Source organism: Semicossyphus pulcher, unplaced genomic scaffold, assembly GCF_022749685.1.
Source record: "Semicossyphus pulcher isolate SPU_LCO1_2020_fin unplaced genomic scaffold, fSemPul1.0.p SCAF_19, whole genome shotgun sequence".
Lineage (NCBI taxonomy): Eukaryota > Metazoa > Chordata > Actinopteri > Labriformes > Labridae > Semicossyphus > Semicossyphus pulcher.
This window is the reverse complement of record NW_027211692.1, coordinates 16,103,543-16,130,448: the sequence shown is the minus strand read 5'-3', so window position 1 is coordinate 16,130,448 and position 26,906 is coordinate 16,103,543. Positions and strand designations below refer to the sequence as shown.

Genomic DNA, 26,906 nt, shown 5'->3' with positions numbered 1-26,906 from the left:
TTAACATGAAGCCTAAAAAAAATAAGCATGAAAACGATGTTTCTCAGAAAAATCTTAAAAAGCTTTTTTTTTTAACACTGAACTGTCTTAGATACGTACCAGAGCAGTTTTTCCCAGACAGCAAATTAACTGTTACCCGAGTATTGTAAAACTAAATCAGGAATAAAACTGTGTTTTAAAAAAAAAAAAAAAGATTATTTTATTTAGGCGAAATATCTTTACACTTTTATTTTTCATGTCGTCACCGGAAGTGTTTGTTTAAATCATGCTACCTTCACACTGGTCCCAAGTTGAGTAGAGTCTGTGCTGCTGCGGCGTGAAGAGAGACTGAGGAGGAGGAGAGGAGGAGAAAGTGGCTCATTAGGGACTCTGCTTTGAGAGAGACGCTTATCCTTCATCCTTCTTTATTTGGAAAGGGAAAGAAAAGCGGGACACTACTTTTGAATGAACTGACAGAGTTAAAGCAAAGTGGTGGGAGTCCTGGATGAAGGCGGGTGACAGGAGCTGCTCTCACTGAATCGTTCCTTGGATGTACCAGAGAGGAGGGAGGTTTTCTGATCCGAGCCCTCTTTGGAAATGAGCGGAAATGAAGGAGGGAGAAGGAAATTGATCCAAGAGGAAGAATGATATCTACAGGGATCACGCTGCTTTTTTTGTTTTAGGTTTGATCATTGAACCTTTAAATTCTCTATTTTCTTCCTTTGCCACACCTCGGCTGGTGATCCTGTTTTTAAATCAAAGTTTATCTTATAAGTTTGGGAAATAAAGATCAGGTATATTATGGGATATCAGTGTCTCCTGGCTTTAAATCAATTTTAAACTAGTTTTTACGTTTTCCCTTTGCTGATTTAATTTGATACAAGTGGGACTCGAACATGGCCATCAACACGGACACCGACTTCCTGAAGTCTAACCTGGGTGAGGGTGGAGTAGGCCCCCCGCCCGCAGACTCCCACGAGACGGAGAAACTCCTCGCGCTGACCACCGAGCCCGGAAGGGACGGGATGAAGATGTCCACCTCCTTCACCGTCAACATGGACAGCGACCGGGGCCTGGAGGCCGACCAGAACGGCCACAGCGTGGCGGTGAGGTCGGGCTCCGCCGGGCAGCTGGCCGCCTCCGCCCCCCTCTCCCCCTCCAAGGCCAGCCTGAGCCGCTCCTCCACCGGGAACGCCACCGTGCAGGAGACCCCCAAACCCAAGGATTACCTCATCCTGGTCATCTTGTCCTGCTTCTTCCCCGTGTGGCCCGTCAGCATCGTGGCGCTGGTTTACTCCATCATGGTGAGTTTTACTTTGTTAACCATACCTGTAGACCAACATAAGTAGCCTACCAAAATAAAAGCCTTTCTGGAGACAAAGGTGGAGCAGAGGAGAAGGGTGGATATGTGAAGAAATGATGGAGAACGGTCAATGAATGGCATCTTCTCAGTCCTGGATAGAGTTTAAATCGATAGAGTTTAGACATAATAAGTAGCTTTGAGGATTATTTTCTTTCTTTTAAAGTCTGCAATTTCTAAATTAATAAATAAGGAATTTTCCTCCTTTGAAAATATGTTTGACGGTTACATAATCTGCTTCAAAAATGTCAAGTTTATTTAAAGACTAAACAAATTAGGAAACTGTCGTCACAAACACCTGTTTATCTCTGCAGTGACCTCTTATGGTTTTATTGTCCACATTTTAATTTGATAGTTGCATAAAGTGAGGGTGATATTTCGGAGAAAGTGTCAGTAATTGATGGTCATTGAAGTCCTTGGAAGGGGAATACTCATCCTGAATTAATAAATATCAGTTTATGAAATAATGTATCAATGTTCGACCACAATGACAACCACATTGTCAATCAAGCGTTAACTTAAAATGACCAATTTTGTCCAGTCAAGAGTCTAAATTCATGGATTTTCTATCTATAGTAATAAAAAAACAATAAAGGCAACAGACATTTTAATAGCTAAGACTGACACAAATGTAATTGTTATTACAAAAATCCCAATCAATCAATAATCAAAGTAGTCCTTGATTAATTTTCTTCATTTGATTGATTCAATGAGCAGAAATGTCCCTTTTCATTGTCTATTTTGTGTGAATAGAATTTGAAATTGTAATGGATACATTTATTTAAATGTTAAAAGCAATCCACCAGAACCAGAGCGGCCCCCCAGATGCAGTAAAACAGAACTTCACAGATCAGTTATTTGAACATCTCAAAATCCATCTAAATGTTGCGTTTGTTATTGACGAAAGATTGGAGTGTTCACTTTTGTTACTGTAGCAAGGACAGTGTGGTTGTCTCATCTCTGTGGCCCCTGATAGACTTATGGATATCAGGGTTTGCTGGATCACACACACACACACACACACACACACACACACCTGCAGCTCAGTGCATCATCAGCTCTCCCAGCACTGAGGCTTTAAATGATCTCAGGTCTGCCACTCAGCCGCTGGTTTCTCTGGTCTAGAGGCTCTGACACCTGATTAATCCTCTCGCTGAAAGGTTCAGGATGCAGAAGTGCTGATGCACGATGCAGCTGAGACTCTCAAGTCACGCCAGGCAGATGCAGAAGCCTGATACTGTTCTGTAATCTTCATTCAATAAATCTTCACTCAGGCAACAGCACTCTTTCCTACCTAATTATGCACTCTGTTGTGGACTTTCCACATGGTCCACATGCATCACCATGTTTAATTTAGTCTATAAAATCTGTGTTATTGGGGCTCTGCAATAACTTTGTTGTTGTCACCCTCTGCAGTGGTGAAGAGGCGAGCTATAAAAATGGAGGAGCTGTTGTTGAAGGCTATTTGAGCTTTAAGCTGCCCGTGCAGCGCTTAGAGATGCTTGTGTTAAATTGCATTCATGGTGTTCAGACGGTCTGCTTGATATGACCTGAGATGTACAGTAGCATTGTCAATATTGCAATGACCATATGACATGCAAATTATGTATCCAAGCATGTGTATTAGCTACAATATGGGTTTTTAAAAGTTCGTCTCTCCTGAATCCAAAATAACTCCAAATATCAGCAATATTAGTTCTTTTACACCACGAGCCGTTGGCCACATTGTCCTTAGTTGCCACTAAATTGACATAAACTAAACTAGTATAGCTGATTGCTTGTTCGAGCTCCATCTGATTGGCCAAAAATACAAGTGCTAAGAGTGAATACGGTGAAGTACCTACGATTCCTGCAGTTTTCTGCGATGTGTTTATTGTATTGAAATTGCAATTTGTTGTGCAGCCCCAGTGTGAAGGTTAGTAGACAATACTTTATGGCACAGGTGAGTTTTGTAATGATTTGCTCATTTTTAAAAACATTCCAGATTGTGTGCCGCATTGATGAAGCAGGCTACACATCACTGACGGTGGCCCTCGCTTCACTTTTGCACACAGACTCTTAAAGCTAGTGAAATTCACTATGATATCACAGAAAAGGTTAAAACATAATGATGTTAATATGTAACATATTGAAAAAAGGCCGAGCGTAAAAGCTCCAAATTTGATAGCAAGATCCTGCCAAAAGAAGCTGTACTTTTCTATCAGTCGGTGTGTCCCTTTCTACCCTTCTGATTTTGAATAGTGATGATCAGTAAGTCATTAGTCGCTATGTTCTATATTCTGCTTTCACATAATATAATATAGCAGCAGGATTTTGTCCACAGCCGACAGCTCAGTAATCCTGCGCCCTGTAATGTGTAATTGCCTTAATCTTCAGTATAAAAGGTCTTTAGCTCACTGACTCCACTCGTGACAAAAGTCCAGGCGTTGGTGTGCATGTCTACTAGGGTAATGAAACTGTACATCAGGGTCAAATCCCCCGCTGCTGAATAATACAAAGACCCTCAGTCTTTTGAGGCCCTGCAATTTAGTGTGTCTGCACTGCAGACGTATTCAATGAGTTTGTGTTCTGGGTTCTGGGGTGCTGTTTTGGAAGACAGCATTTTTCATGAATCCTTTTTTATTCCTCAGTTTTTAAGGTATTAACTTAAAGTTCACGAAAGTGAAATGGATAAAACTATGAAATATGTCCACATAAAGCTTTGTGGGCAAACAGTGGAGAATTCATTTGATCCTATTCAGCACTTGTATTCAAGAATGAACTGGGTGAAATCAGCTGATAATTTTTAAGGCTTGTAAACTACAGGAGTAATAAATAGAAAGACATATGACTTCTCTAAAAGATTAAGGGCCTGTGTCCACTAATGGCGTTTTTTTGTGCTGGCATCTCCTATTTTGAATACAAAACCAATGCAGCTCAGTGCTCAGTACAAGAACGCCCTCAGCATTAGCTGTTTTTTGTTGCTGCGCTCACAGCTCTCTCAGTTGAAAATAGATCAACTTTTGGATCACTACCACGCTCATTAATGTCATTTCTCCCACACCGACCAATCAATATCAAGAAGGGGCTAAAATGCTCTGCTTGAAATAATAAATTGTGTCTGATATGTTTTTTTTTTGTCCGCAAAATTCTTTTAATTACCTTGTAAAAACCCTCCCAAGGCATTTCCTTCTTCTCCCTCATTACAATTCCTGAATCTGCCTAGTCCCCGCCCACTATGCAAATTTCCAACCGCCCCCCTCCGTCACAAAAACAAAACACGTCTCTGCCATCGTTTAGCGGCAACTTGTTGAAACTTAGCGAGCTTAAAATGTAGTTATCAGTAGTAGTTACTACTGCAAAAAAGTAAAATTGCAAAAATTGATGATGGCGGTTACAGCTGGCCCGTGCATCGCCGAAGTGGTTGCCATAGGTTACACATAATGATATGCATAGCGTCACCCTGTCCATTAACGGGATTGGCTCCTTAGGTTTGTGACATCACAAACCTGCCAATGTGAAAACGTGTTGTTCAGCCTGTCCTTGGTACACTGCAGTTTAAAAGCAGACAGGCCCAGCCGTGGAGATGACTGCTTATGTTGTTCCTGATATGTCTTGTAGCACATGAAGAACACCACATGGAGATGTTTACAAGGTTAAACACTTGATTTTCATTAGAGGGGGGCTTTAAGCAGAAAAGTCACTGCAAAACTTAATACATGTTTTATCTCTCCGTCAAAGCTATCAGACTAAATATTCAGGGTGTGCCATTGTTGTTATATTTGTAGGGACCAATATCTCCTACATTTTAACACAATAAAGGCTGTGAGCTACACATGGAAGTGATATATCACTTTTTGCATTTGGGAAAAACGGTCGACATCAAGAACTTAAACAACCAAAACAGAACACAACATATAAGGTGCAAACCTGTGTGTGTGTCTGAGCCTGCAGAGAAGGCAGGCTGCTGTAACTAAGCAGCACATAAACACAGTTTTGGACTGAGTTGTACATTAAGCAGTTGGCAGTATTCTACCAGGAGTCTTTCAGTTGCATCAGTAGTAACTGTGTTGTGTCAGGATTTTAACTCTGATGGCAGCTTAGTTGCTATTGGCACGCCTATTCATGACACTGTACCTCAGCCAACAGTCAGATCTACAGAGAAACAACCGAAACGCACAGGCGATGCAGTAAAGCCCATTAGTGCTGTAATATCACTCCTGTGGGCGCTACACACCAAAGGGAATATCAGGCAGTATCCACGAGACAGCCTCTACTTCCCCCAGCCATCATCATGAACCCACTGACATTCACAAGTCAGCCGCTTGCTAATGGCACCGAGAGTGTGTGTGTGTGTGTGTGTGAGAGAGAGAGAAAGAGAGTGAGAGGCTTTGACAGAGGGCAGAAGAAAGAAAAGTGAAGGAGGGAGAAACTGGAGCCGGCCACTAACTCAATAGAAGGCGAGAGAAGTCAATTTAGTTTCTCTGCAGAGGGCAGATTGCAGCAGTTAGCCAAGCCAGCGGCAGCTATCAACATCCTCTCCCCTTCCAGAGTGTATGTGGAAAAAAGAGGAGACAGGCCCTCGCAAAGAAGATCAAAACATCATTCTCAACAAGGGCAGATGGGTGTGAGAGAGGCGGCAAATGGCTATAAAGTAGTTCCTATCAGTGGATTAGAAAGGAATTGAATCAGATACCACATTGGTGTCAGATAAGTGCGAGTGAGCCAGAGCAGGAAAAACAAGAGGTTTACAACACGTGCTGTGAGCAAATGAAGCAAAAGTAATGCGGTTGATACCACAAGATGTAGCTCACGACTAAGTGCTAATATCCTCCTCGCCCACGTGAAATGGATCCTTCTGGAAAGTTCAACGGAAAAATGAGTAAATGCTTGTGTAAGTTTGATATGTAAAGTGAGTTAGCTGTTGTTGCGTTGTTGATGAGCATTTCAGTATATTTTGGATCACTGTTTTGGCCTTAACCCCCCTCCAGTCAATGTTGCTTTCTGCAGCATTTGGCAGCTAATTTGAGCAAAAAAGCTCTGATAAATATGCTGAACACTAATCTGTTAAGAACCAAACAGGCTATAGAAAAAGTTCTCAACTAGCCAGAGGGCTCAGTGTAGCATTTAGCAGCTAAAAGAACCAGATATTTCAGCAGTTGGTGGGGACCAAAATAGAGCAAAAAGAGATTCAGTTTGGAGCATACATTTGTCAGGTCCACTGCCGTAAAGTATACCCCCGAAATCCCCGCGAGGCGGGGGGGCCCCACAGTCCATTTGGGCAACACCCCCTGCCTTTCAACAACTATTGAAAAAAAAAAAAGTATCTATCGGGGCTATTATTTACAGACATTGGGACGCAAGCAGGCGAAACGTAATGTGCCATAATGACATCCAGGCTTCCATCAGCGGCTATCTGACGATGATTTAGCTTCTTATTAATCTCTATAAACAGACATCTGCATGCTAACAGCTAACAATCTGTTCTAGATCTAAAATTCAACTTGAGATAAATTCCCTGACGCTGTGTCACAAAAGCCGTTCAGCATGTAGATTTCCCGACTTCCTTGAATGCATCAGAAGTTATCGATCCGACCTCCGTTCAACAAACGAGCAATAGTTTTCTTCTCCTCTTGAGGACAGACCTGACAAAGCTTCATTTTACTGACATTTCGGCTAAGGTAAGACCAATTAATAACAAGTCAATCACAAGAAAACGGTTTAATTATCTGTAAACAATGCAGCACGCGAAAAAGGAAGTCTTGGTCTTGATTGGTCGAAATCCCGTTTACCACGGCATGTTCACCAGTGTCCCCAGAGGCTATATCGTCATCAGACTATAGCCGATGGGATCCGAGATTGATCGAAGGCATACCGGGGTCTCCCTCACCTGATGTTGAAGCTGCGGGGCGCACAGTGGTCAATTTAAAAACACAATAAAGTAAAAAAAACGCAGTGTCTGTTAAATTTCGTTGCCACTTTAAAAAATAATAAGTATCCTCACTATGAAAGATGTTACAATTCGCCTGCTCTGCAATGGGCCCACTCAGGATTAGTTGCGAGGGGGCCTCACAACTCCAAATGAGTGACACCAATATGTCACTGTTGTTGCCCTGTTCCCAAATTGCCAAAAATATCAAATTCATAACAATTTTTAGTTGCAGGCCAGAACAATTCATGTTACAATGCAATTATCTACACACCAGTATATTAAAATGTTTATGATGCATTGCTGTAGGAAAAGCAAGCAACATAACACTAATAGTGATAACCACAGGTAGTACATGAAAAGTCAAACAAAAAGACAGATATCATGTTTTAATCCTGCAAACAACCTAAATGAACTATCATTAAGTATAATATACCTCATTTAGCTTGTAAAAGAGTCAGCATCTTTCTCTCCACTGGCAGATGGTGCATTGCTAACAACAGGGCGGCCAAAAGTAACATCCATCATCACCCACCACCGCTTCCAGCAGCAGGACTGCCTAAAAGCCGACTTCCAGCTGGCTGCCGCCACAGATCTGTGAGAGATGCTGTGGTGGGGAAGGCTTGTGGCTGGCAAACACGGAAGATGTGCAGTCAATTACGGGGATTGGAGAGGCAGAGCCTTTTACTGCCCGGACCAGCCTATCCCAGTAATGGGAAGGCCCAAACTGCAGGAGCGTTATTGCACGCTCGGCAGATTTGCCTGTGAAATATGGACTTGCAATGCTGCGCTGAATGGATGACTGTGGATGTGTGCGTGCGTGGATGAGTGTGTGTGTAGGAAAATGACTTCTTATTAGCAATCTAGTACTGCAGGTATATCAGAGAGCAGCTCATACTGTTGTTTCCAATCATATGAAGTCTATCAGAGAGAAGAGCAGAGCCTGCTCATATTGTAATAGAAAACAGACTATGTAATAATATTATCATTCCACTGTGGATAGAATAGAATAAAAAGCTAACACTGGGGATATAAGTGATGGCATTTAAGCAACATGCAGCTTTACAAGGCACGGGGGAGGGGCTACACCGTAGGGGCCTCTGGTGTCAGAAATCTTCAAACCCTCAAAGTACAGGCTTTAATTTTAACATGAATTAAAAATGGTCATTTGTAATATAAAAGAAATGTGAATGAATGGATAGATTTTGATGTCCCAAAAACATTTTTATATTAAAAGTTTATGGTACCAAGAAGTCACAAAATGGGCACGGTTATACTTTGAGCTAAGAGCTAATAACCAAATGTTAGCATGCTTAAATGCTAAACTAAGATGGTAAAAACAGTAAACATCATTCCATCTAAACTTCAGTACTGTGAACATATTAGCGTGATTACTGTAGACTGCAGATAAATACTTATACAAATATATTAACTATTTTTGTATATATAGACTGTATATAGATATATATAGCCTACTGTCTACGATGCTGAAGTTAGCTTGTAGCTTTAAGTGCCACATCTGTGCTTAAGTGCAGCCTCACAGAGCTTCTAGCTGGACGTAGACTCTTTGTATTGGAGATCTCACTTTTGAATCTCTCACAATACAAAATTGTTTGTTTGTTTCATGACAGTAGTTTAAATGTAGTTATATATGATGTCATGGTTATAATAAAATATGCATGCCTTTAATGGCTCATTGGTAATCAGACAAAACAGCCTGCACTTTGTAAATGTATATTAAACTATAATCCAATTCGCTTTTGACAAATCCCATTACATATAGCACGATGCTTCATTAATCCTGATAACAGTGTTCTGTGCTGTGAGCTTAATCGTGAAACTTGACCCTGTTAGTAGGCCAGTCTGACGATGAGTCCCTCATTACTGATGTGCTAAATGGAAGTGGCATACACCATTATGGCCCAGTGCTAACACTCAGTTAGCTGTTTTCAGTTCCAGCGCTAACAAGACATAAATACAATTAAAATTTATAAGCTGCAGCAGCAGCAGCGAGAATGCGTTTTATTGCTCCTAGAATGAAAGCTTTGCCATCATGGCTCTGACAGATTTGATCATCTGACCGCATTGAGTGGCTTGCAATTTTAATGGAGATTCTTGTATAACAAGGCTCTGTCTAAAAGCCCTGTTAGCGGCCCCTGGAGGCCGTGACGCTCCTTACACCTGAGACCGAAGTGGTTTAAACCAAGAGACTTCTTTTTAATTAAAGAGTAAAATCTGTACAAAAATGGTGACTGAAAAGTGTGAAGAAAAATTAACTAATAGTTATGGAGTTATAGGAAATAATGTGTGCAAATAAACAGTTTAATTGGATCCGGTCTCACAGACATAACTACACAGCTGCTCCTGGTTGTACACTGTCCCTCTCCACCAGGCTGCTGCTGGCCTCCATTATTAATGACAAGGGAGAAGGGGAGCACTCACTGACTTACTAGCCTCCACCTTCCTCTACAAAGAGTAGTGGGTGTGTGTGTTTGTGTGTGTGTGTGTGTGTGTGTGTGTGTGTGTGTGTGTGTGTGTGTGTGTGTGGCAATGTGTACACTGGAAGCACAATGAACATTGGACAAGACACTTTGTGAGTAGAATTTCCCATTCAGAAAACAAATATGACGAGGCTCTCTCTCGCTCGGAATCGATATAGACATTCATCAGCCTAGCAAAGGGTGACTCCCACTAACCACACACGCACACACACACACGCACATACACACACTAAATCTCTTGTAGGCCCTGAGGCTAACATAAAAAGAGGTGGGTTTATTAAACAAGGATGCTGATATAGAACTTGCTTATATTTCTGTCTTTCTTTTATTTACTTTTTAAAGAGAGGTTGGAAAAATGTTACGTTTTTTAAATATACCTTTTCATCAGTAATGTTGTCTTTCTCAGCGGGCGAAACAGGCTGTGTTTTCTGAAAGGGCCTGCCATTGATTTAAGGTGCTGATGTTGCTTTTCTCTGTGATGTGAGTCCGGATCAATACAGGCTCCACTGGGACTGTGTTTGTACCACAGCTTCACATTGCAGTCCTGGAAGTGAGAAGCACAAGTGTGTGTTATAGGGCGAGAAAGAAATGTCTTCTTTTACTGTCAGGAGCTCAGATTGACACGTGCATTGATGTAGCTTTTGTGCGTTAAGTCGCTTTGAGATTGTACAAAAGTATCCACGTACATTTTAAAACTTTAACCTTACAATTACCTCTACATGAAGTGTTTTTCTGTCAGTGATTGAAGCCATAATTATGCTTAAGAAAGCAAAACCTCATGGTCAAAAGAATGAAAGTAAATAATTATACAATATACAATCATAATCCTTCATAATTAATATTCCCACATTTTTAAAAGTAGTCTTTAATGTTTTATAATCTTCTATAAAACAGATTTTAATATTAAGGTACTGTTTGCTCATTTAAAAGTAGTTCCCTTGTGAGCACCTGGTTCATTGGACCGCGGTTGCACTGCACCAAGCGTACTGTGGGATCTACACCAGAGACAGCCTGGAGACAGAGAGGCTCATGGGAGAGAAGGGATGAAGTCACTATAGGAGAGCAGGGAGGATGGAGTGAGTCCTGCCTCTCCCTCTCTCTCTCGCTCTCTCTCTCTCTGCAGTGTAATCTTATCTAACTCTGAGGCAACCCCGACTCTGCGCCCTCAGTATTGATTGAGTGAGCCAGTCAAGAAGGAGCACAATTTATTGTGATTTAAATGCATTGTTTGGATTTTTTTTCATTCTGGAATCGATGGTGATGTATTACCGGGGAGAACCTTCAATCTCTGTGTTGATATTCAGAGAGCAATTTATCAAATATGGGCTGACAGATTGTCTTTTATCACGATGAACCAGTCACTTCACTTTCCCTCCATGTAATGTCCTTTCTAAATACACCTGTCCCTCAGTTTCATCTTTTGTATGATTTCTCCCACACATAATTGGACATTCATTTTGGCTAATTGTAGAGGTAAAGGTGGAATCGCTATAAAAGGCTGTGCTTGTTCCTTAAATATACATTAAGTAACTTAATTTTAGGATATGTGACTATTAAGTTTACTCCCACACCCTGCAAAAGTGTAGCTGAGTAATTCAATTTAGATGAGTCTGTTTCCTGCTGTACGCAACACAGCATCTGGTTTAAAAAGACTCATTCAGCACCACGGACAGCTCCTGAAGTAAAGTATGCCGCAATCACAAGAGGAAAACACATTAACGGCATTATTGCATGGTGTGTTTGAGATTAGAACATGCATGTGGTCTTGCGTGTGATTGACACTTTCTTAATAATGTTTCCCCCCTGTGTCCCACCTCTGAACAGTCTTAGCTTATGAGGAAATGGACCCAAGAATTAGTTAAAATCCAGCCCTCAGGCATGCTGACCCAGGCTGACTGCAGTGCTTTTTAACAGCTGGTAATGTGCCCAAGTAGCTCTGGATTTAAGTCTAGTGAGTGGAGAGCTCACTGCATAATTTGTGTCTGTTTTTTTCATGAAAGCTTTCCTGGACAGTTTTGACCTTCTGGCATCATCTCATTAAAAATATCCCTAATATATGCTGGGACTTTTGGCATAGAGTGCTGGTCAAATGTCCTGTATCCTCTTTTCTAAAGGTGCGCAGTGTGTGCCACGCAAACATAATCAACACCATCACACTACAGTCAGACTGCAATGTTTTCACTCTGCATGATGGATTCACCGAGTCACACAACCAGAGTGAGACAGCAGGAAGTGAAACCATCCGAGCAGCCAGGCTGTGTTTCCAGCTCTGCGGTGTCCAATGTTCCTTACCTCAGTGAAACCCGTCATACTTGTTTTGTGTAAAGAGAAACAAGACTCTGTTTGGTCAATAGCTCTCAGGCTACCTTTGTGTTATGGTAGGACAGGTAATTTTACATTATTAATATTATTGGTTTTTCAGCACAAATGCCACACTCTCTAAGACTCTGTACACTTCCTGTTTGGGGCATACAGATCGTCCGCAATAACAACCTGCTCACTATACAGCTTGTGACACGGCTCTTTACTTTTGAAATCAGTTATTTGACACAATTGATTGATTTGGAAATGATCTTATTAATTTAAAAATTATTATCTTTCTGGTTTCCGTTTAAAAATAGTCTGTTACACTCACAGTGAGAGCTGCGTCCATAGCAACAGTTACCTCTGTAGCTTTCTTAAAATGAGCTAACCTAGCTAATATTACTCACATTAAAATGAGCTAAGCTTGCTGTTATTACTCACATTAAATGGAAACATTCCCACTGATGTCAGAGTCTGTTGACATTTTCTTTTCCATTCACTGTCTTTAAACACAGCCGTGTCCCGTACTGTGTTCAGTTTAATGTTTACTTCATGTGCCATCTTCAGCTTTCTAGTTCTCTTTGTCCTAGCCTTCAGTTTTTTCATCATTTAACCTTTATTGCTTTCTCTCCACTGTTTTGTCTCTTTTCTTTTTTCTCTCAACAGACCAACATTCAATTTTGATATGATTAATGAATTGATATGATTACAGTTAATCCTCCGCATTTTGTGATTAGAGCTGCATCCCTAGCAACAGTCTGTTCTTCATAACAACGGTCTGTTATCGAGAAATAACAGACCTTGGAATGCCGTAATTAACCAATCAGAATCAAGTATTTAACACAGCCGTGTAGCAGTTTTCAATGCAGGTGTTTTTTTTCCTATACTTCTAATTGTCAGTAACTGACATTTAATGACAAAAAAGAACTATGTACTAGCCCTTCTTTCTTGTTTCCTACCCTGTCAGTAATTTTTAAACAGGTCCTTCATCATAATACATTTTTATTTATTTAGTTATTTATTTATTAAGTTTCACAAAGCCACTGTACTTTTTAACAAACCAAACGGGAGATAATGATTAGGGACCATTTTCAACTGAAGATTAATACACATTTGGTGAGTATGTGAGTACATGTGGTAGCTGGATTGGATTGACTCATAATAAACTACAGTGCCAATGTTAATTGTAATAGAGGAACAGATAGAGGAAGTGCGGATAACAATGGAAATCAAAGGAATAAGATAAATCAGGCTAATGTTGTCAATTAGCTCAGCAGACAATACTTTTTTCATAGGATGAATTCTTAGTTGAGGATTTGTTGTAAATACGAAAAATATAGAAAATAGTGCTTTGCTCTTTAAGGCAAGATCATCATCCTAAATGCATCCTACAATTTCTAAAAGTACATGATTTCATATGCTGTTAATAAAGTAGGGATACTGGCACTAACATATATAAATGCAAAACGAGTTTGATGAGAATATTCTGACATCAACTGTGTTGATTTGTCGTTTCGGGACTCTCGTTCGTGAAAGCAATGCACAAGGACTGAGGGTTCCCATCCGTCATGCACACATAAATCATCCTGCCTCCATATCTGCAGCATACATAAAGCAATATACATACAACATTAAGTTGATCTACAGCACCTTCACACTGCTGCTCTCACCTACTTCATCCTATTGGCTCTGCAGGTCACATCCTTCCATCAATCACAGCCTGCCGATCTGAAAGAGACAATATCAGCATTCACAGCTGGGAAGAAATTGTTGTTATTTTACCTTAATAAGCTCGACAGCACCCAGTGGACCAAACAGAATAACCGTACTGCATGTGTGCGTTATTTCTATTTTTAAATAACTGGGCTGTCGATTCAAATATTTATACGGTGGTTTCTGTTAAAGTAAAACTCAGAGAGCTGCAGGAGAGACTCAAGCTCCTGGAACATGGAGGGTCATTTCTCTGGGTTATGTTCAGGGATCCTCCATGCATGGCTTTTATTGGCTAGTACTAATGTGCTGTATTTGGATGGTACTCTTGCCTCAGAGTTTTGTTTTAAGGCTTTCTGCTTAGAATCATGTACTCTTACACTGTTTAAGCCTCTCTTATAAGTCCCAGCTGACTTAGTGTTTAGCCCAAACAATGATCTTTCCCTAAATATAACCAAGTATTGTGGGAGCCTCAAACAAACCAAACCGCAGCCGTTTCCCAAAGTTAACCACATACTTATACATATGTTTTAGGCACCAACAAAGATCCAAAGAAATTTTTAGTGTATGGTAAAGTTTGGTTTCACACGGGGCACAAACAGCCGTCTCCTAGGAATTAAGTCCTGTGCTATACCAATGGGATGTCCTGGCCAATCACAGCCCAGTCTGGCTATTCTATGGAACTGTGGTGTTAGCTCTGTTTCATTCACTAAATTCTTTTGAAAGAGTAACCATGGCAGCACATTCCTTTAAAGGGAAATATTTAATAGGGACTGTCTATAAAGGTCTTTTTTGGAGACGTTGTTACTTGAACTTTGGAAATATTTGCTGCCATCCAAACTATTAACCTACTTCTACCTATTATGCTAATCTCAAGCTTCATATTTCACTCTGTGATACCTGTGGAGTAGCTTAGCATAATTTATGGTTAAAAAAAACGTAATTTTTATCACACTGGTGCTCTGTGCAGGCCCTCATACAGCCTCTGCCTGAAACAACTCAGTCAGCTCTGTCTCTTTAAGAAACCCCGCCCCTATAATCCCACTTTCTTTTGATTGGCCAGCTCTCCAAAGCCTGCAGGACTCAGTGTTTGAGGCACGCCTCCTACCCTGTAGCTGTGTTACAGAGTTGTCGGGAAAGAGGAAACTTGCCTTTTTTGATTTGATGTGAATGTCTGGAGTACTTGTCCTTTGGAAAAGTAAACACTGATGTCTTTCCTTCATAGCCAAAAAAAACACTTTCTCCATGACATTCTTAACCAACTTGACGCGCAGAGACGAAGAGCAGAGTGGTGGAGTGACAAAAATTTCCGAGGCAGACTGAGCTGCTGGGTAGGCGTGTCCTTGAACTGTGCCAGGGGCACGAAGTTCTGCTATGTCTCGGGCAGATACCCAAAAATAGAGTTCCTCCACTCTGTGACATCACAAAGTGAAGCGTCTGGCGAGGTCTGTCCGAAAGCAGGCGTTCACAGCAGACCTTTTTAGCATGGGATTACTCCGACATACTTTTACCTACAGATTTGAAACTTCACCCACGTTTAGTCCGGACATCCAATATTGTAACATTTTATATATGTCTTAAAATGTGAAACAGCATAATACTACCTCTTTAAAGCCAAGAACTCTGCTGCAATTAAAGGGAAGTTAGAAATGAATACTTCTCTGAATCTATCATCCCTTTAACTACAATAAAACAACTTTTGTAATATTTAATTTGAGCAGTAACTTGTTAATATGTCATGTTAGGGGGTAATATAGCCACTCTCTCTAAGGCCCTGATGTGTGAGAGGAATGAAAAGGAATAAGAGAAACATCAATAAAGCTCTGAAATCACTTGTATGTGTGAGTTTTTTAAATTCTATTCTCGGTAGTGCATTTACTCCAAGTCTTGCAACTGAATAATAAAGCCCTTATGTTGGTTTGCCATGTTTGATGTAACACCCTATAGGCTTTATTCTGTATATGATTTAAATGCTAAATGTTCCTGATGCTAATACCTTGTGCTTCGGTGTGTCTCCAGTCCAGAAACAGTCTCCAGGTGGGTGACATCGACGGGGCCAGGAGGCTGGGGCGACTGGCTCGCCTGCTCAGTATCGTCTCCATCGTGCTGGGCATCGTCACCATCGTAGTCTTCCTCTCATTGTCAGGTACGGAAACACGGACAAGAAGGCGGACAAATTCCAAAATAAAATCATACAGTATAATAATGTTTGAGAGATGATTGACAGGTTGAACTTACTCAACCATAGCCTTAATGACGTCATAGTATAATATTGCATACGTTTATCTTACTGTACGGTGTGTGTGCATGTGTGCACTCACACACATGGTGCTTTGACAGCAAGTGTTCAACAACAAAGAGAACCTACTGCATTACAATTACAGGGTGATATATGACACTACCACACAAGCATGAGATGTGTGTGTTTTCTATTTTCTAACTCAGCAAATTTCAAAGCACTGTGTGTGTGTGTGTGTGTGTGTGTGTGTGTGTGTGTGTGTGTGTGTGTGTGTGTCTGTGTGTGTGCGCAGATTGATTTAGCACTGCAGTGACTGTAGTGGGCTGACTGTGCAGCAAGGGAGGCTACGCCACCGCTCCAAGCATTTGACATTTGCATTCAAAATAGTGAATCTGATGGAGACTTGTCCAACCTGACTCTCTCTTTTCTTCTGTCTTTTACAGTAAGCTAGTCACACGGAGGACCTGATGGGAGAAAATTACCGTGAAAGCCAAACCACGGATGCAACAAGGGGGGAAAAAAGGCCCATTCCACAAAAATAAAAAAAATAAAAGTACAATTCCTTATTTTATGACCACCCTCAGAATGCAAAAAATACTCATGAGAGGAGGTACTGCAGCAAGTAAACAAAAGAAAAATCATTCAGAGATGCATGCATTAGAATCCAGTAACAATTGCTTGATGAAAAACCTGATGTAGACATGTTGAGGTGAAAACAGAGGAAAAAGAAAAAGCAGATATGAATGTGGTCAGGAGGACTCTTTTTGGAATAATGGACTTGGAAACAAGAAGAGGACGATCTGAGGAGAGAGACGTTTAGGGCTCCTTTAAGAAACAGATTCTGGGTTTGGACTTCAACCTTCGGACAGCTGCATATAATCCTCATATATTCCCTTCTGAACCTCTTGCATTCAAAGCATATACAGCTACAAATATATTTGAAACATGGATATATGAATATATATATATATAGATGTACATTTTATAAACTGTTTGTATGCCAAGTGATGCTGGGTTTGGTGAGACTGTCATAATGGCTGCTCGGTCGGCACATGGAGTGTAAGAGGAAACTTAAAGGTGTGTGAAAAAGGGAGCAGGAAACACGTTTTTAATCTTTTTATTTATTTTAATTTTTTTAAACTAAAAAAAAAAAAAGGAGACCACCTGCATGCCTGAATGTAGATAACCAAACTTCTGCCTTCCTTCGTTTTGACTGTTATGAGTTGTCTCTTTTCTGATGGAGGAGTCAGAGAGGCTAACTGGTTTGCACATGGAAGAGTGATTCGTGAGTCCAGCCACTGTAGAATGTGTGAGGACGTTTGTCTAACCTTCAAACACCCCTCCCCTTTGTCTTTCCAAAATCTGTTTAACTTTACCTTGCTCTGGCAGAGACTGAAATGCATGCCAAACCTCTCACCACCCTTCAATTCCTTCTTTCCCTTCATCGTCTCCTAATTTTAAACACAAAACCTGACCTTTTTTGTGATGCTTCATCCTGTATCTTTAAACTCAATGTAACATCCCCTGTTTACACCATAGTCCACGTTTTTAATTAGAATTATTACATTGTTACACATTATCTTTTTCATGCCATCGTCTCACTGAATGTTTTTCTCCTCTTGTATTGGTATGAAATGTATTTATATGGGGAAATATATATATATGCAATATGTAAGCATGCTACGGGCCAAACAGGCTTAGTACACACATTCTTTTTTGTAAATGGCCTCTGAGTTTAAACGAGTAACAACTAATAGCATTTAAATGATCTTTAAAATCAAAGCACGGCAGATTGTCTGTATTCGTCACTTTATCAGAGAGAAGTCACAGTATTAAATCCACCTGTGTCGACACACGACTGTTGTATTGACACATCACAGGCTTATGCTACAAGCACAGTAACATCTCATGTGGCGTTGTAAAGCTTTCGTCAGTCATTTGTGCTTTTTTGTCTCGTCCATTCGGGAATCATTTGGACTAAAAGTGATGCCATTTGTCGAAGTTTTTTTGTTTGTTTGTATAAGGGCTCAAACAAGGTAGGAAAAATCAGCTAATAACAAATCATGAGGGATGAAATTCATTCAAAGTATAATCACTATAGCGACAAAGTTTTGAGCAAAAAGCATTGCTATTGAATTCAATCTTGTTTGTCATTGTACATAAAAGCCACTTTCTTTATCCAAACATCTGAAGGCAGCAAAATCCAAAGATTCCCCGTGTTTACTACAAAGCTATAACGAAAAAATTGCTACATTATATCGTTCCACTATGCTCATTTCTGTAGTTCACAGAGTGAATGCTAATGCTCTGGTGGCTAACACTCAAAAAACAAATTCTCCATCTCTGACACTGTAGTTTAGGAGCCAGCTGTCTCGCCTATAAGCTCTGCTCTGTCAGTAAAACAGTTCAAACCATCATTTCATTCCTGTATATTACTGTGTTTCTTTTCCGCTATACTGTATGTGCCAGTTTTCATCTCTGTGGTGTACATTTTGCATGTCTGGAATAAATGTTACCATGCATGGTCCAAGTTTTGCCTTTCAATGGTGATGTTTTATGAGTAGGGTGACCATATTTTCAAACCTCCAAATAGGGACACTTTGATTTTACCGCAAACCCACATGTATGAGCTCATGGTACAATTGGATATTTCATCAGTGCATCTTTCAACACCATGGAAAGTGCCTCAGCAAATGAAAAATCATGTCTCCCAAGATCAACTGAAATGGCAAGTGTTCTGGTTTCCGTTGGTAGTAAGCCTGTAGTCTGAGTAATATTGACCAATCACGTATCAGCAGGCTGCAGCATATGCAGGAAAAACAGTCTGTGTGGAGAGCAAAAGCAGGCAGATCCCATCAGCGTCATCTGACAATGATTTACCTTCTTATTAATCTCTATAAACAGATGTCTGTTTGTAAGTTCAGTCAACAATCCGTACTAGATCTAAAATTCAACTTGAGATAAATTCCCTTGACGCTGTGTCACGAAAGCCGATAAGCGTTCAGATTTCCCGACCTCCTTGAAAGCATCATCAGATGATCGATCCCACCTCCGTTCAACAAACGAGCATTTTAAAAGTAGTTTTCTTCTCCTCTTGAGGACAGACCTGACAAAGCTTCATTTGTACTTTTTACTAATCTGCATCATGATGATGAAATGTCGGCAAAGGTAAGACCCGTTAATTAAAGTACATCACAGGAAGAGCAGGTTCTTTTTCTGAAACAATGCAGCACGTTGAAAATGAAGTCTTGACTGGAAGTCGTTTTAACAAAAACAAGGTAGGCCTGGAAATACCTTGAGGCCATGTAACTTAAACAGATAAATGAAAACATAAAATTGGCATGACAGTTAGCCTACCTGATGTTATGCAGCAGGTCCTGTCAGTATGATAAGATGGGCAAGCGAAGCAAAAGCCGCACACCAATTGATTGACACATGTCCAATCAAATGACTATTGAACTTCGGCTGGTGGTGCATCGTTACTATTTCAATTGGTCAAAACCGGGACATATTAGTGTTTTAGAAATATTTGTCGGGACACAGAGCTTGAAAACGGAACGGTCCCGATCAAATCGGGACGTATGGTCAACCTAAACAAGAAGAGGTCAGCACAATAATGAATTTAGAGAGAGTGATTTATTTACTTAAAAAGTTCTAATCATGTAAACAGGTTAAAAAGGTAACAAGTGATAAACAAGGAGCTCAGGTAAGTTCAGCACTGCCTCCCACTCTTGGGGTGCTGCAGGGATGCGGCCTTATCTGTAACTTTCTGGGAGATACAGGAACTCCTTATATGGAGTTTGTTTTTCACTTCACAGACTTGAACTTATCTTGGTGAATCTCAGTCAGCAGTTTCTCACACTCTAAACGGAGGTCTAAGAACCTTTATGAATATTTGTGCTCTTTAGTATGATCCATCTGAGTAACCTGGCTTAAACTCTCTTATGTATTAATCCATCGTAACACGGGACTAATGATTCCCACCATCTCATTGTTCAACAGGTCACTTCATTCTGTAGGTTTTGTGGGCATAATTACAGATGTGTTAACACAGTGCTCAAGGGGGTACATTTTTAAGTTTTTTACGACTTAACAGATTACATTTACACCTGACTTTAATGCAACTTTATATTCTCAACATCAACTGACCAACAACATAACAATTACATTTTTATTTTTTTATTTTATGCTTATTATTAATTGTGAGCATGTTGGCAGCAGCCCACGCTCTCCTTAAAAGAGCTGTCTCTGCAGGTCTGTCAGATCTGCAGGTCTGTCAGAAGGGACCTCAGGGACCTCTCCTTCTCCTTCCCCAGCTGCTCCTTCTCCCGCAGGGTCTTCTTGAGGCCTTCTCTAATCTGAAGGAGGGTTAACGTCTCCTCCTTCCTCTTGATTTGTCCCTCCAGCTTCTTTTCAGCCTCCTTCAGAGCGGACGTCAGCTTTCTGTTTTTTTTTCGCTGGTAGTCTACTTTGGAGAGACAGGAGGCTCTTAACTTCTCCATCTCCTCCTGGAGGGAGCTTTTCTCCTGCTGCTGGTGGAGGCGCTCAGTCTTCAGCAGGTCTTTTATCTCTTCCAGTGCAGTCGTGATCTTATTCTTCTCTGCTCTGCATTTCTCCAGCTCAGCTTGATGGGACAGCTGCTCCTTCTTCTGCGAGGTCTTCTTGAGGCCTTCTGTGGCATGAAGGAGGGTTGACTTCTCCTCCTTCCACTGGCTTTGTCTCTCTATCTTCTTCTCAGCCTCCTTCAGAGCGGACGTCAGCTTTCTGTTCTTTCTTCGCTGGTAGTCTACTTTGGAGAGACAGGAGGTTCTTAACTTCTCCATCTCCTCCTGGAGGGAGCTTTTCTCCTGCTGCTGGTGGAGGCGCTCTGTCTCCAGCAGGTCTTTCGCCTCTCTCAGTGCGGTCATGATCTTGGTCTTCTCTGCTATAGATTTCTCCAGCTCAGCTTGATGGGTTAGCTGGAATTTCTCCACAGCCTTCTCAGCTTCCTCCTTTTGCTTTCGGAGAGCTTCCTCCATCTTGTTCAGATCTTGTTTAAGCTTCTGAGCTTCTGAGTGAAGATCACTCTCCAGCTGCTTTTCCTTAGAGGGAGCCTCCACCTCTGCTGCTTCCTTTCCAGCGAGCTGCTCCTTCAGGCGACGAGCCATCTTCTCGCCGTCATTCTCAGCCATCACTCTCAGCTGCTTGAACATGAAGACCTCTACCTTCATTGCCTCGTTCTGGTTCTGAAGGGCCTCATTCGCTTCCTTCGTCTTCTTCAGCTGCACTTGAAGGTCTTTGTTCCTGGAGTGCTGCAGCTTCAGATTGACGTTTGCTTTCCTCAGGTTGGCCCTGAACTTCATCAGCTGAAGTCTGAGGCTGCCCGGTTCACTCAGGGCCTGCTCTCCCTCACGGTGCCAGTGCTGGTTCTCCCGCTTCTCTTGGAGCTCATCCAGTATATCGGCCAGGGAGTCCTCTTGAATGTCTAAGAGGACTCTACCCTCGGTTGCGCTCTCGGTGAGCCTGGCCTCGGTGTCCTTCATCTCGCTCCTCGCTTGAGCTTCGAGGGAGCTGAGGTAGAAATTCATTGAAGTTTGTACTTCGAAGCAGTTGTTCTCCATTGTGGTTGTTGTTTGTGGTTTGTTTTACTTGTGTGCTTACTTTGACGTATTTGGAACTTCCAATGTCTCAGTGAATGCTGAACCACACTTGGGTCTGAGCTTTTATAGACTCTGAATCATGACCTGTCCTTTGAGCTTTGATCTACATTCTGATTCTATTCCATTTCATGACCTGTCCTTTGAGCTTTGATCTACATTCTGATTCTATTCCATTTCATGACCTGTCCTTTGAGCTTTGATCTACATTCTGATTCTATTCCATTCCATATTCCATTCTCTCACGTGACTGTTGCTATTGAAACCACTTTGTTATTCTTTAAAATGAATCAGAATGTAGATCAAAGCTCAAAGGACAGGTCATGATTCAGAGTCTATAAAAGCTCAGACCCAAGTGTGGTTCAGCATTCACTGAGACATTGGAAGTTCCAAATACGTCAAAGTAAGCACACAAGTAAAACAAACCACAAACAACAACCACAATGGAGAACAACTGCTTCGAAGTACAAACTTCAATGAATTTCTACCTCAGCTCCCTCGAAGCTCAAGCGAGGAGCGAGATGAAGGACACCGAGGCCAGGCTCACCGAGAGCGCAACCGAGGGTAGAGTCCTCTTAGACATTCAAGAGGACTCCCTGGCCGATATACTGGATGAGCTCCAAGAGAAGCGGGAGAACCAGCACTGGCACCGTGAGGGAGAGCAGGCCCTGAGTGAACCGGGCAGCCTCAGACTTCAGCTGATGAAGTTCAGGGCCAACCTGAGGAAAGCAAACGTCGATCTGAAGCTGCAGCACTCCAGGAACAAAGACCTTCAAGTGCAGCTGAAGAAGACGAAGGAAGCGAATGAGGCCCTTCAGAACCAGAACGAGGCAATGAAGGTAGAGGTCTTCATGTTCAAGCAGCTGAGAGTGATGGCTGAGAATGACGGCGAGAAGATGGCTCGTCGCCTGAAGGAGCAGCTCGCTGGAAAGGAAGCAGCAGAGGTGGAGGCTCCCTCTAAGGAAAAGCAGCTGGAGAGTGATCTTCACTCAGAAGCTCAAAAGCTTAAACAAGATCTGAACAAGATGGAGGAAGCTCTCCGAAAGCAAAAGGAGGAAGCTGAGAAGGCTGTGGAGAAATTCCAGCTAACCCATCAAGCTGAGCTGGAGAAATCTATAGCAGAGAAGACCAAGATCATGACCGCACTGAGAGAGGCGAAAGACCTGCTGGAGACAGAGCGCCTCCACCAGCAGCAGGAGAAAAGCTCCCTCCAGGAGGAGATGGAGAAGTTAAGAACCTCCTGTCTCTCCAAAGTAGACTACCAGCGAAGAAAGAACAGAAAGCTGACGTCCGCTCTGAAGGAGGCTGAGAAGAAGATAGAGAGACAAAGCCAGTGGAAGGAGGAGAAGTCAACCCTCCTTCAGGCCACAGAAGGCCTCAAGAAGACCTCGCAGAAGAAGGAGCAGCTGTCCCATCAAGCTGAGCTGGAGAAATGCAGAGCAGAGAAGAATAAGATCACGACTGCACTGGAAGAGATAAAAGACCTGCTGAAGACTGAGCGCCTCCACCAGCAGCAGGAGAAAAGCTCCCTCCAGGAGGAGATGGAGAAGTTAAGAGCCTCCTGTCTCTCCAAAGTAGACTACCAGCGAAAAAAAAACAGAAAGCTGACGTCCGCTCTGAAGGAGGCTGAAAAGAAGCTGGGGAGACAAATCAAGAGGAAGGAGGAGACGTTAACCCTCCTTCAGATTAGAGAAGGCCTCAAGAAGACCCTGCGGGAGAAGGAGCAGCTGGGGAAGGAGAAGGAGAGGTCCCTGAGGTCCCTTCTGACAGACCTGCAGATCTGACAGACCTGCAGAGACAGCTCTTTTAAGGAGAGCGTGGGCTGCTGCCAACATGCTCACAATTAATAATAAGCATAAAATAAAAAAATAAAAATGTAATTGTTATGTTGTTGGTCGGTTGATGTTGAGAATATAAAGTTGCATTAAAGTCAGGTGTAAATGTAATCTGTTAAGTCGTAAAAAACTTAAAAATGTACCCCCTTGAGCACTGTGTTAACACATCTGTAATTATGCCCACAAAACCTACAGAATGAAGTGACCTGTTGAACAATGAGATGGTGGGAATCATTAGTCCCGTGTTACGATGGATTAATTCATAAGAGAGTTTAAGCCAGGTTACTCAGATGGATCATACTATACTATAGGTTTAGCATGTAAGCATGCTAACATTTGCTAAAAAGTACAAAGTAGAGCAGAGGCTAATAGCAAGTAAAGCTGGTATAATCTTTACCATGTGTACCACTTAGTTTAGCATTTTTTATTTATTTTTTACAAAATACAAAGTACATCTGAGGCTGATGAGTAAATGTATTTGATCTTAAACTCAACCTAATGTTTTAACCATATGATAGTTTAGAATGTAAGCAGGCTAACAGTTGCTAATAGGTACTAAGTACAGCATAGGCTGAAGTAAACCAGGTAGAATTTTTACCAAGTGTACCAATAAATTGAGCATGTTAGCATGCTACCTTTACCTTTAAGGCTTAAGTACATATCATTTTGGCCATGTGTACCGATTAGTTTTGCATTTAAGTATGCTACATTTGGAAATTTAAACTCTGTCACTCTAACTGTTGCACTAGAGGTAGAAAAAACAATAAAAACAGGAACATCTGTACATTGTCAGGGGTGAAAAAAGCACATTGTAGTATTTGTGTGTAGTGTTCAGCTTGTATTAAGACAAGAATCAGAGAGATTGATTCCACCCTGTGTTAAAGCTGCAGTGCTGCTGAATTGGATTGCACTTTATTGTACTGCTGTTGCTTTTATTACATCTGAACCTTGTACATACAGCAGGTCCTGATCCAAAACCCTGCCTCAGAGGACACAAACACCATTTATCACGGCTGCCACAACTGTGGATTATAGGCGGTCCCAGGAAAAAAACATGGGAAAAGAAGAATTCATGACAGATTTTGCTTCCCACGCCTCCACACTCTGCTGAGTTGTGGCCGGATGCAATGCTTACAAAAGCACATTGCTAAAACATTAAAATCCTTTCTTCCGCTACTGCACATAAGGGCGAGTTCTGGGGATTACATTTGCATTTGTTTATCGTTTAAAATGCTTATGTTAAACCTCAAACTCAGCTTTTAAACTTATCAATAATCTGCAGAGAGGAGCAACAGAGGCCGTTATGTAATCAGAGGCGTGAATGCTCCCTGAAGTCTGTTTTACAAAATTGTGCTCAAAATAGCCTCCGATTTCCCTACAGACACACGACACCAGACTTGTTTCTTCCCTTTCAGCTGCTGCGAATACTGGAGTTTGTTAGAAGTTACTGTACTGTGACCCTTCTGAGTGAGAGGATCTGGTGTTTAGTTCTGCTTGGTCAGGCGTTCAGTTTGAGCGGCTGAAATATTCAGGAGTTCAACACATCAGCACCTCTGCTGTCTGCTGACGGCGGGTACAAGTCTAGACCAAATTTAGACTTCAGCACAGGGTTTCCCTTCAAAGAGAGAGTGATGGAAATACTTGTGTGGCTGCTGTAAAACAGAAAAAAGGGAAACTCAGATCAACATGCAAAAACTGCAGTCTGCCCAGTTTTTTAGGCGTTAAGTCTCTTTTTGTAAGGAAGGCATCAAACAGAGGGAATGAGGACAAAAACCCAAATTTATCCTCGTCAGTCTGTTGAAGTGAGCCTGTTTTATAAGTCCAGTAACAGTCTGAAGCTGTGAGACAAAAACACATTGATGCTTCCTCACATTCCTGCATCCCCACCAACAAAGTAAGACTTTACTGTAATGAGTCAAAGCCGGCCTGCAATCCTCCCCGTCTCACATGAATGCTTCGGTTCCACACGTCGCTTTGTGTTCCAGGTGGATCTAAATCAAATAGAGTTGCACGAGCTCTGCCAGGTACACTAGACTAGGAAATGTGCAGGATGGTTAACGCCTTCAAAGCAAATCATCAAAGCAGTGCTTCTATTTTTCTTCCATAGAAACCTAGAAGTGGTGCACTGGAGACAACAGGGCTGTCTGGTTTGTGTTGTCGTATGAACCTCATAACTCTGTCATGACAGCCGTAATGATGACTCATCTACTCCCAACAGTCTGCCAGTAATAAGACCTTATGGAGCCTTTTAGATAACCGATCAAAACCAAAAAACAAACGTGCAGCTGCTGATTACCTTTTTCTATCACATAGCAAATAACCTATGAGCAAAGAACTTAAACATACTGAGTTATTTGAAGAGCAATTATGAGTGTAAACAGGACAGAAAATAATGATAATTTCATTACTGATTAAACTGATCATTTTTAGACTGTTTGCCTTCATCTGAGCGTCGAAATTGTTTCTTTTTCTTTGGATCTTCACTTATTTCTGAAGTTGTATCTGTAGTCATCGATCTTTTCTTTGTTTGTTCAGCCATAGTAGATTGTTTACTCACAGCACTCACAGAGACTGGAAAAGCAGCCGCTTAGCTTCGCCTACCCTCTCTGGCAGACCAACCACTGATGGGTGATGGAAAACGCGTCACTAACTGGACGCCGCTTGTGATTTATTTCCGCGAATGTCGCCACAGACACCCAGTCCATAATAATACTATATACTGCAGATGCAAAGGCTTTCATCAGTGGGCCATAGGCTCAATCACTATTGTGTTACCTCATTCAGCAATAGATAGTGACTTAACAGACATTTATCTAAATGAAAATCTTTGAGATTATTACTTTAAAAATGTCCGAGAGGCCTTCATGACAAATCCATTTTAGCTGTTTTCTCTAACCAGCTGTCCAAAACCCAAAGATTAAAGCTACAGTAGGCGACATTATTTTATAAGAATTTGTTTAAAATAACAAATTTTGATCATTGCATTGTAATATTAAAGAGGGGGCATTATGCTGTTTCACATTTTAAGACATTGTTAATACAATGTTGGATGTCCAGACTAAACGTGTGTGAAGTTTCAAATCTGTAGGTAAAAGCATGTTGGAGTAACCCCGCCCTTACAAGCCCACTTTCTCTTCAGCTCTCCAAAGCCTGCTGAGGCTGCACTTAGTGACGTCACAAAGTGCAGCGTGTAGAACAAACAGTGTGAAACCTGGTGTTCACAGCAGCCTGCAGACTGACCCGAGAAGCCTGGGGATTACTCCAACAGACTTTTACCTACAGATTTGAAACTTCACCCATGTTTAGTCTGGACATCCAACATTGTAACATTATATATATATGTCTTAAAATGTGAGACAGCATAATACCCCCTCTTTAATCCTCTGATAAGGGCCGGAAATATTAATATAACAAGGAAAAGCTACTGTATGTTT

The 26,906-nt window shown here is 41.5% G+C and overlaps 1 protein-coding gene across 1 annotated transcript; it reads left to right on the top strand.

Annotated features, from left to right (window-relative positions):
• The first annotated feature begins 324 nt into the window (after positions 1 to 324).
• LOC138597191 (trafficking regulator of GLUT4 1) lies at positions 325 to 18,512 on the top strand. Its single transcript, XM_069668756.1, has 3 exons — positions 325 to 1,283; positions 15,782 to 15,908; positions 16,445 to 18,512. The coding sequence occupies exons 1-3, from the start codon at positions 876 to 878 to the stop codon at positions 16,450 to 16,452; spliced, it is 543 nt and encodes a 180-aa protein (XP_069524857.1). The 5' UTR covers positions 325 to 875; the 3' UTR covers positions 16,453 to 18,512.
• Positions 18,513 to 26,906: the final 8,394 nt, after the last annotated feature.

Excerpts from the sequence above, each read along its gene's own strand:
- LOC138597191 (XM_069668756.1), top strand. The coding sequence starts at position 876 with ATGGCCATCAACACGGACACCGACTTCCTGAAGTCTAACCTGGGTGAG. Across the intron at positions 1,284-15,781 it reads CGCTGGTTTACTCCATCATG|TCCAGAAACAGTCTCCAGGT; the intron begins GTGAGTTTTACT and ends GTGTGTCTCCAG.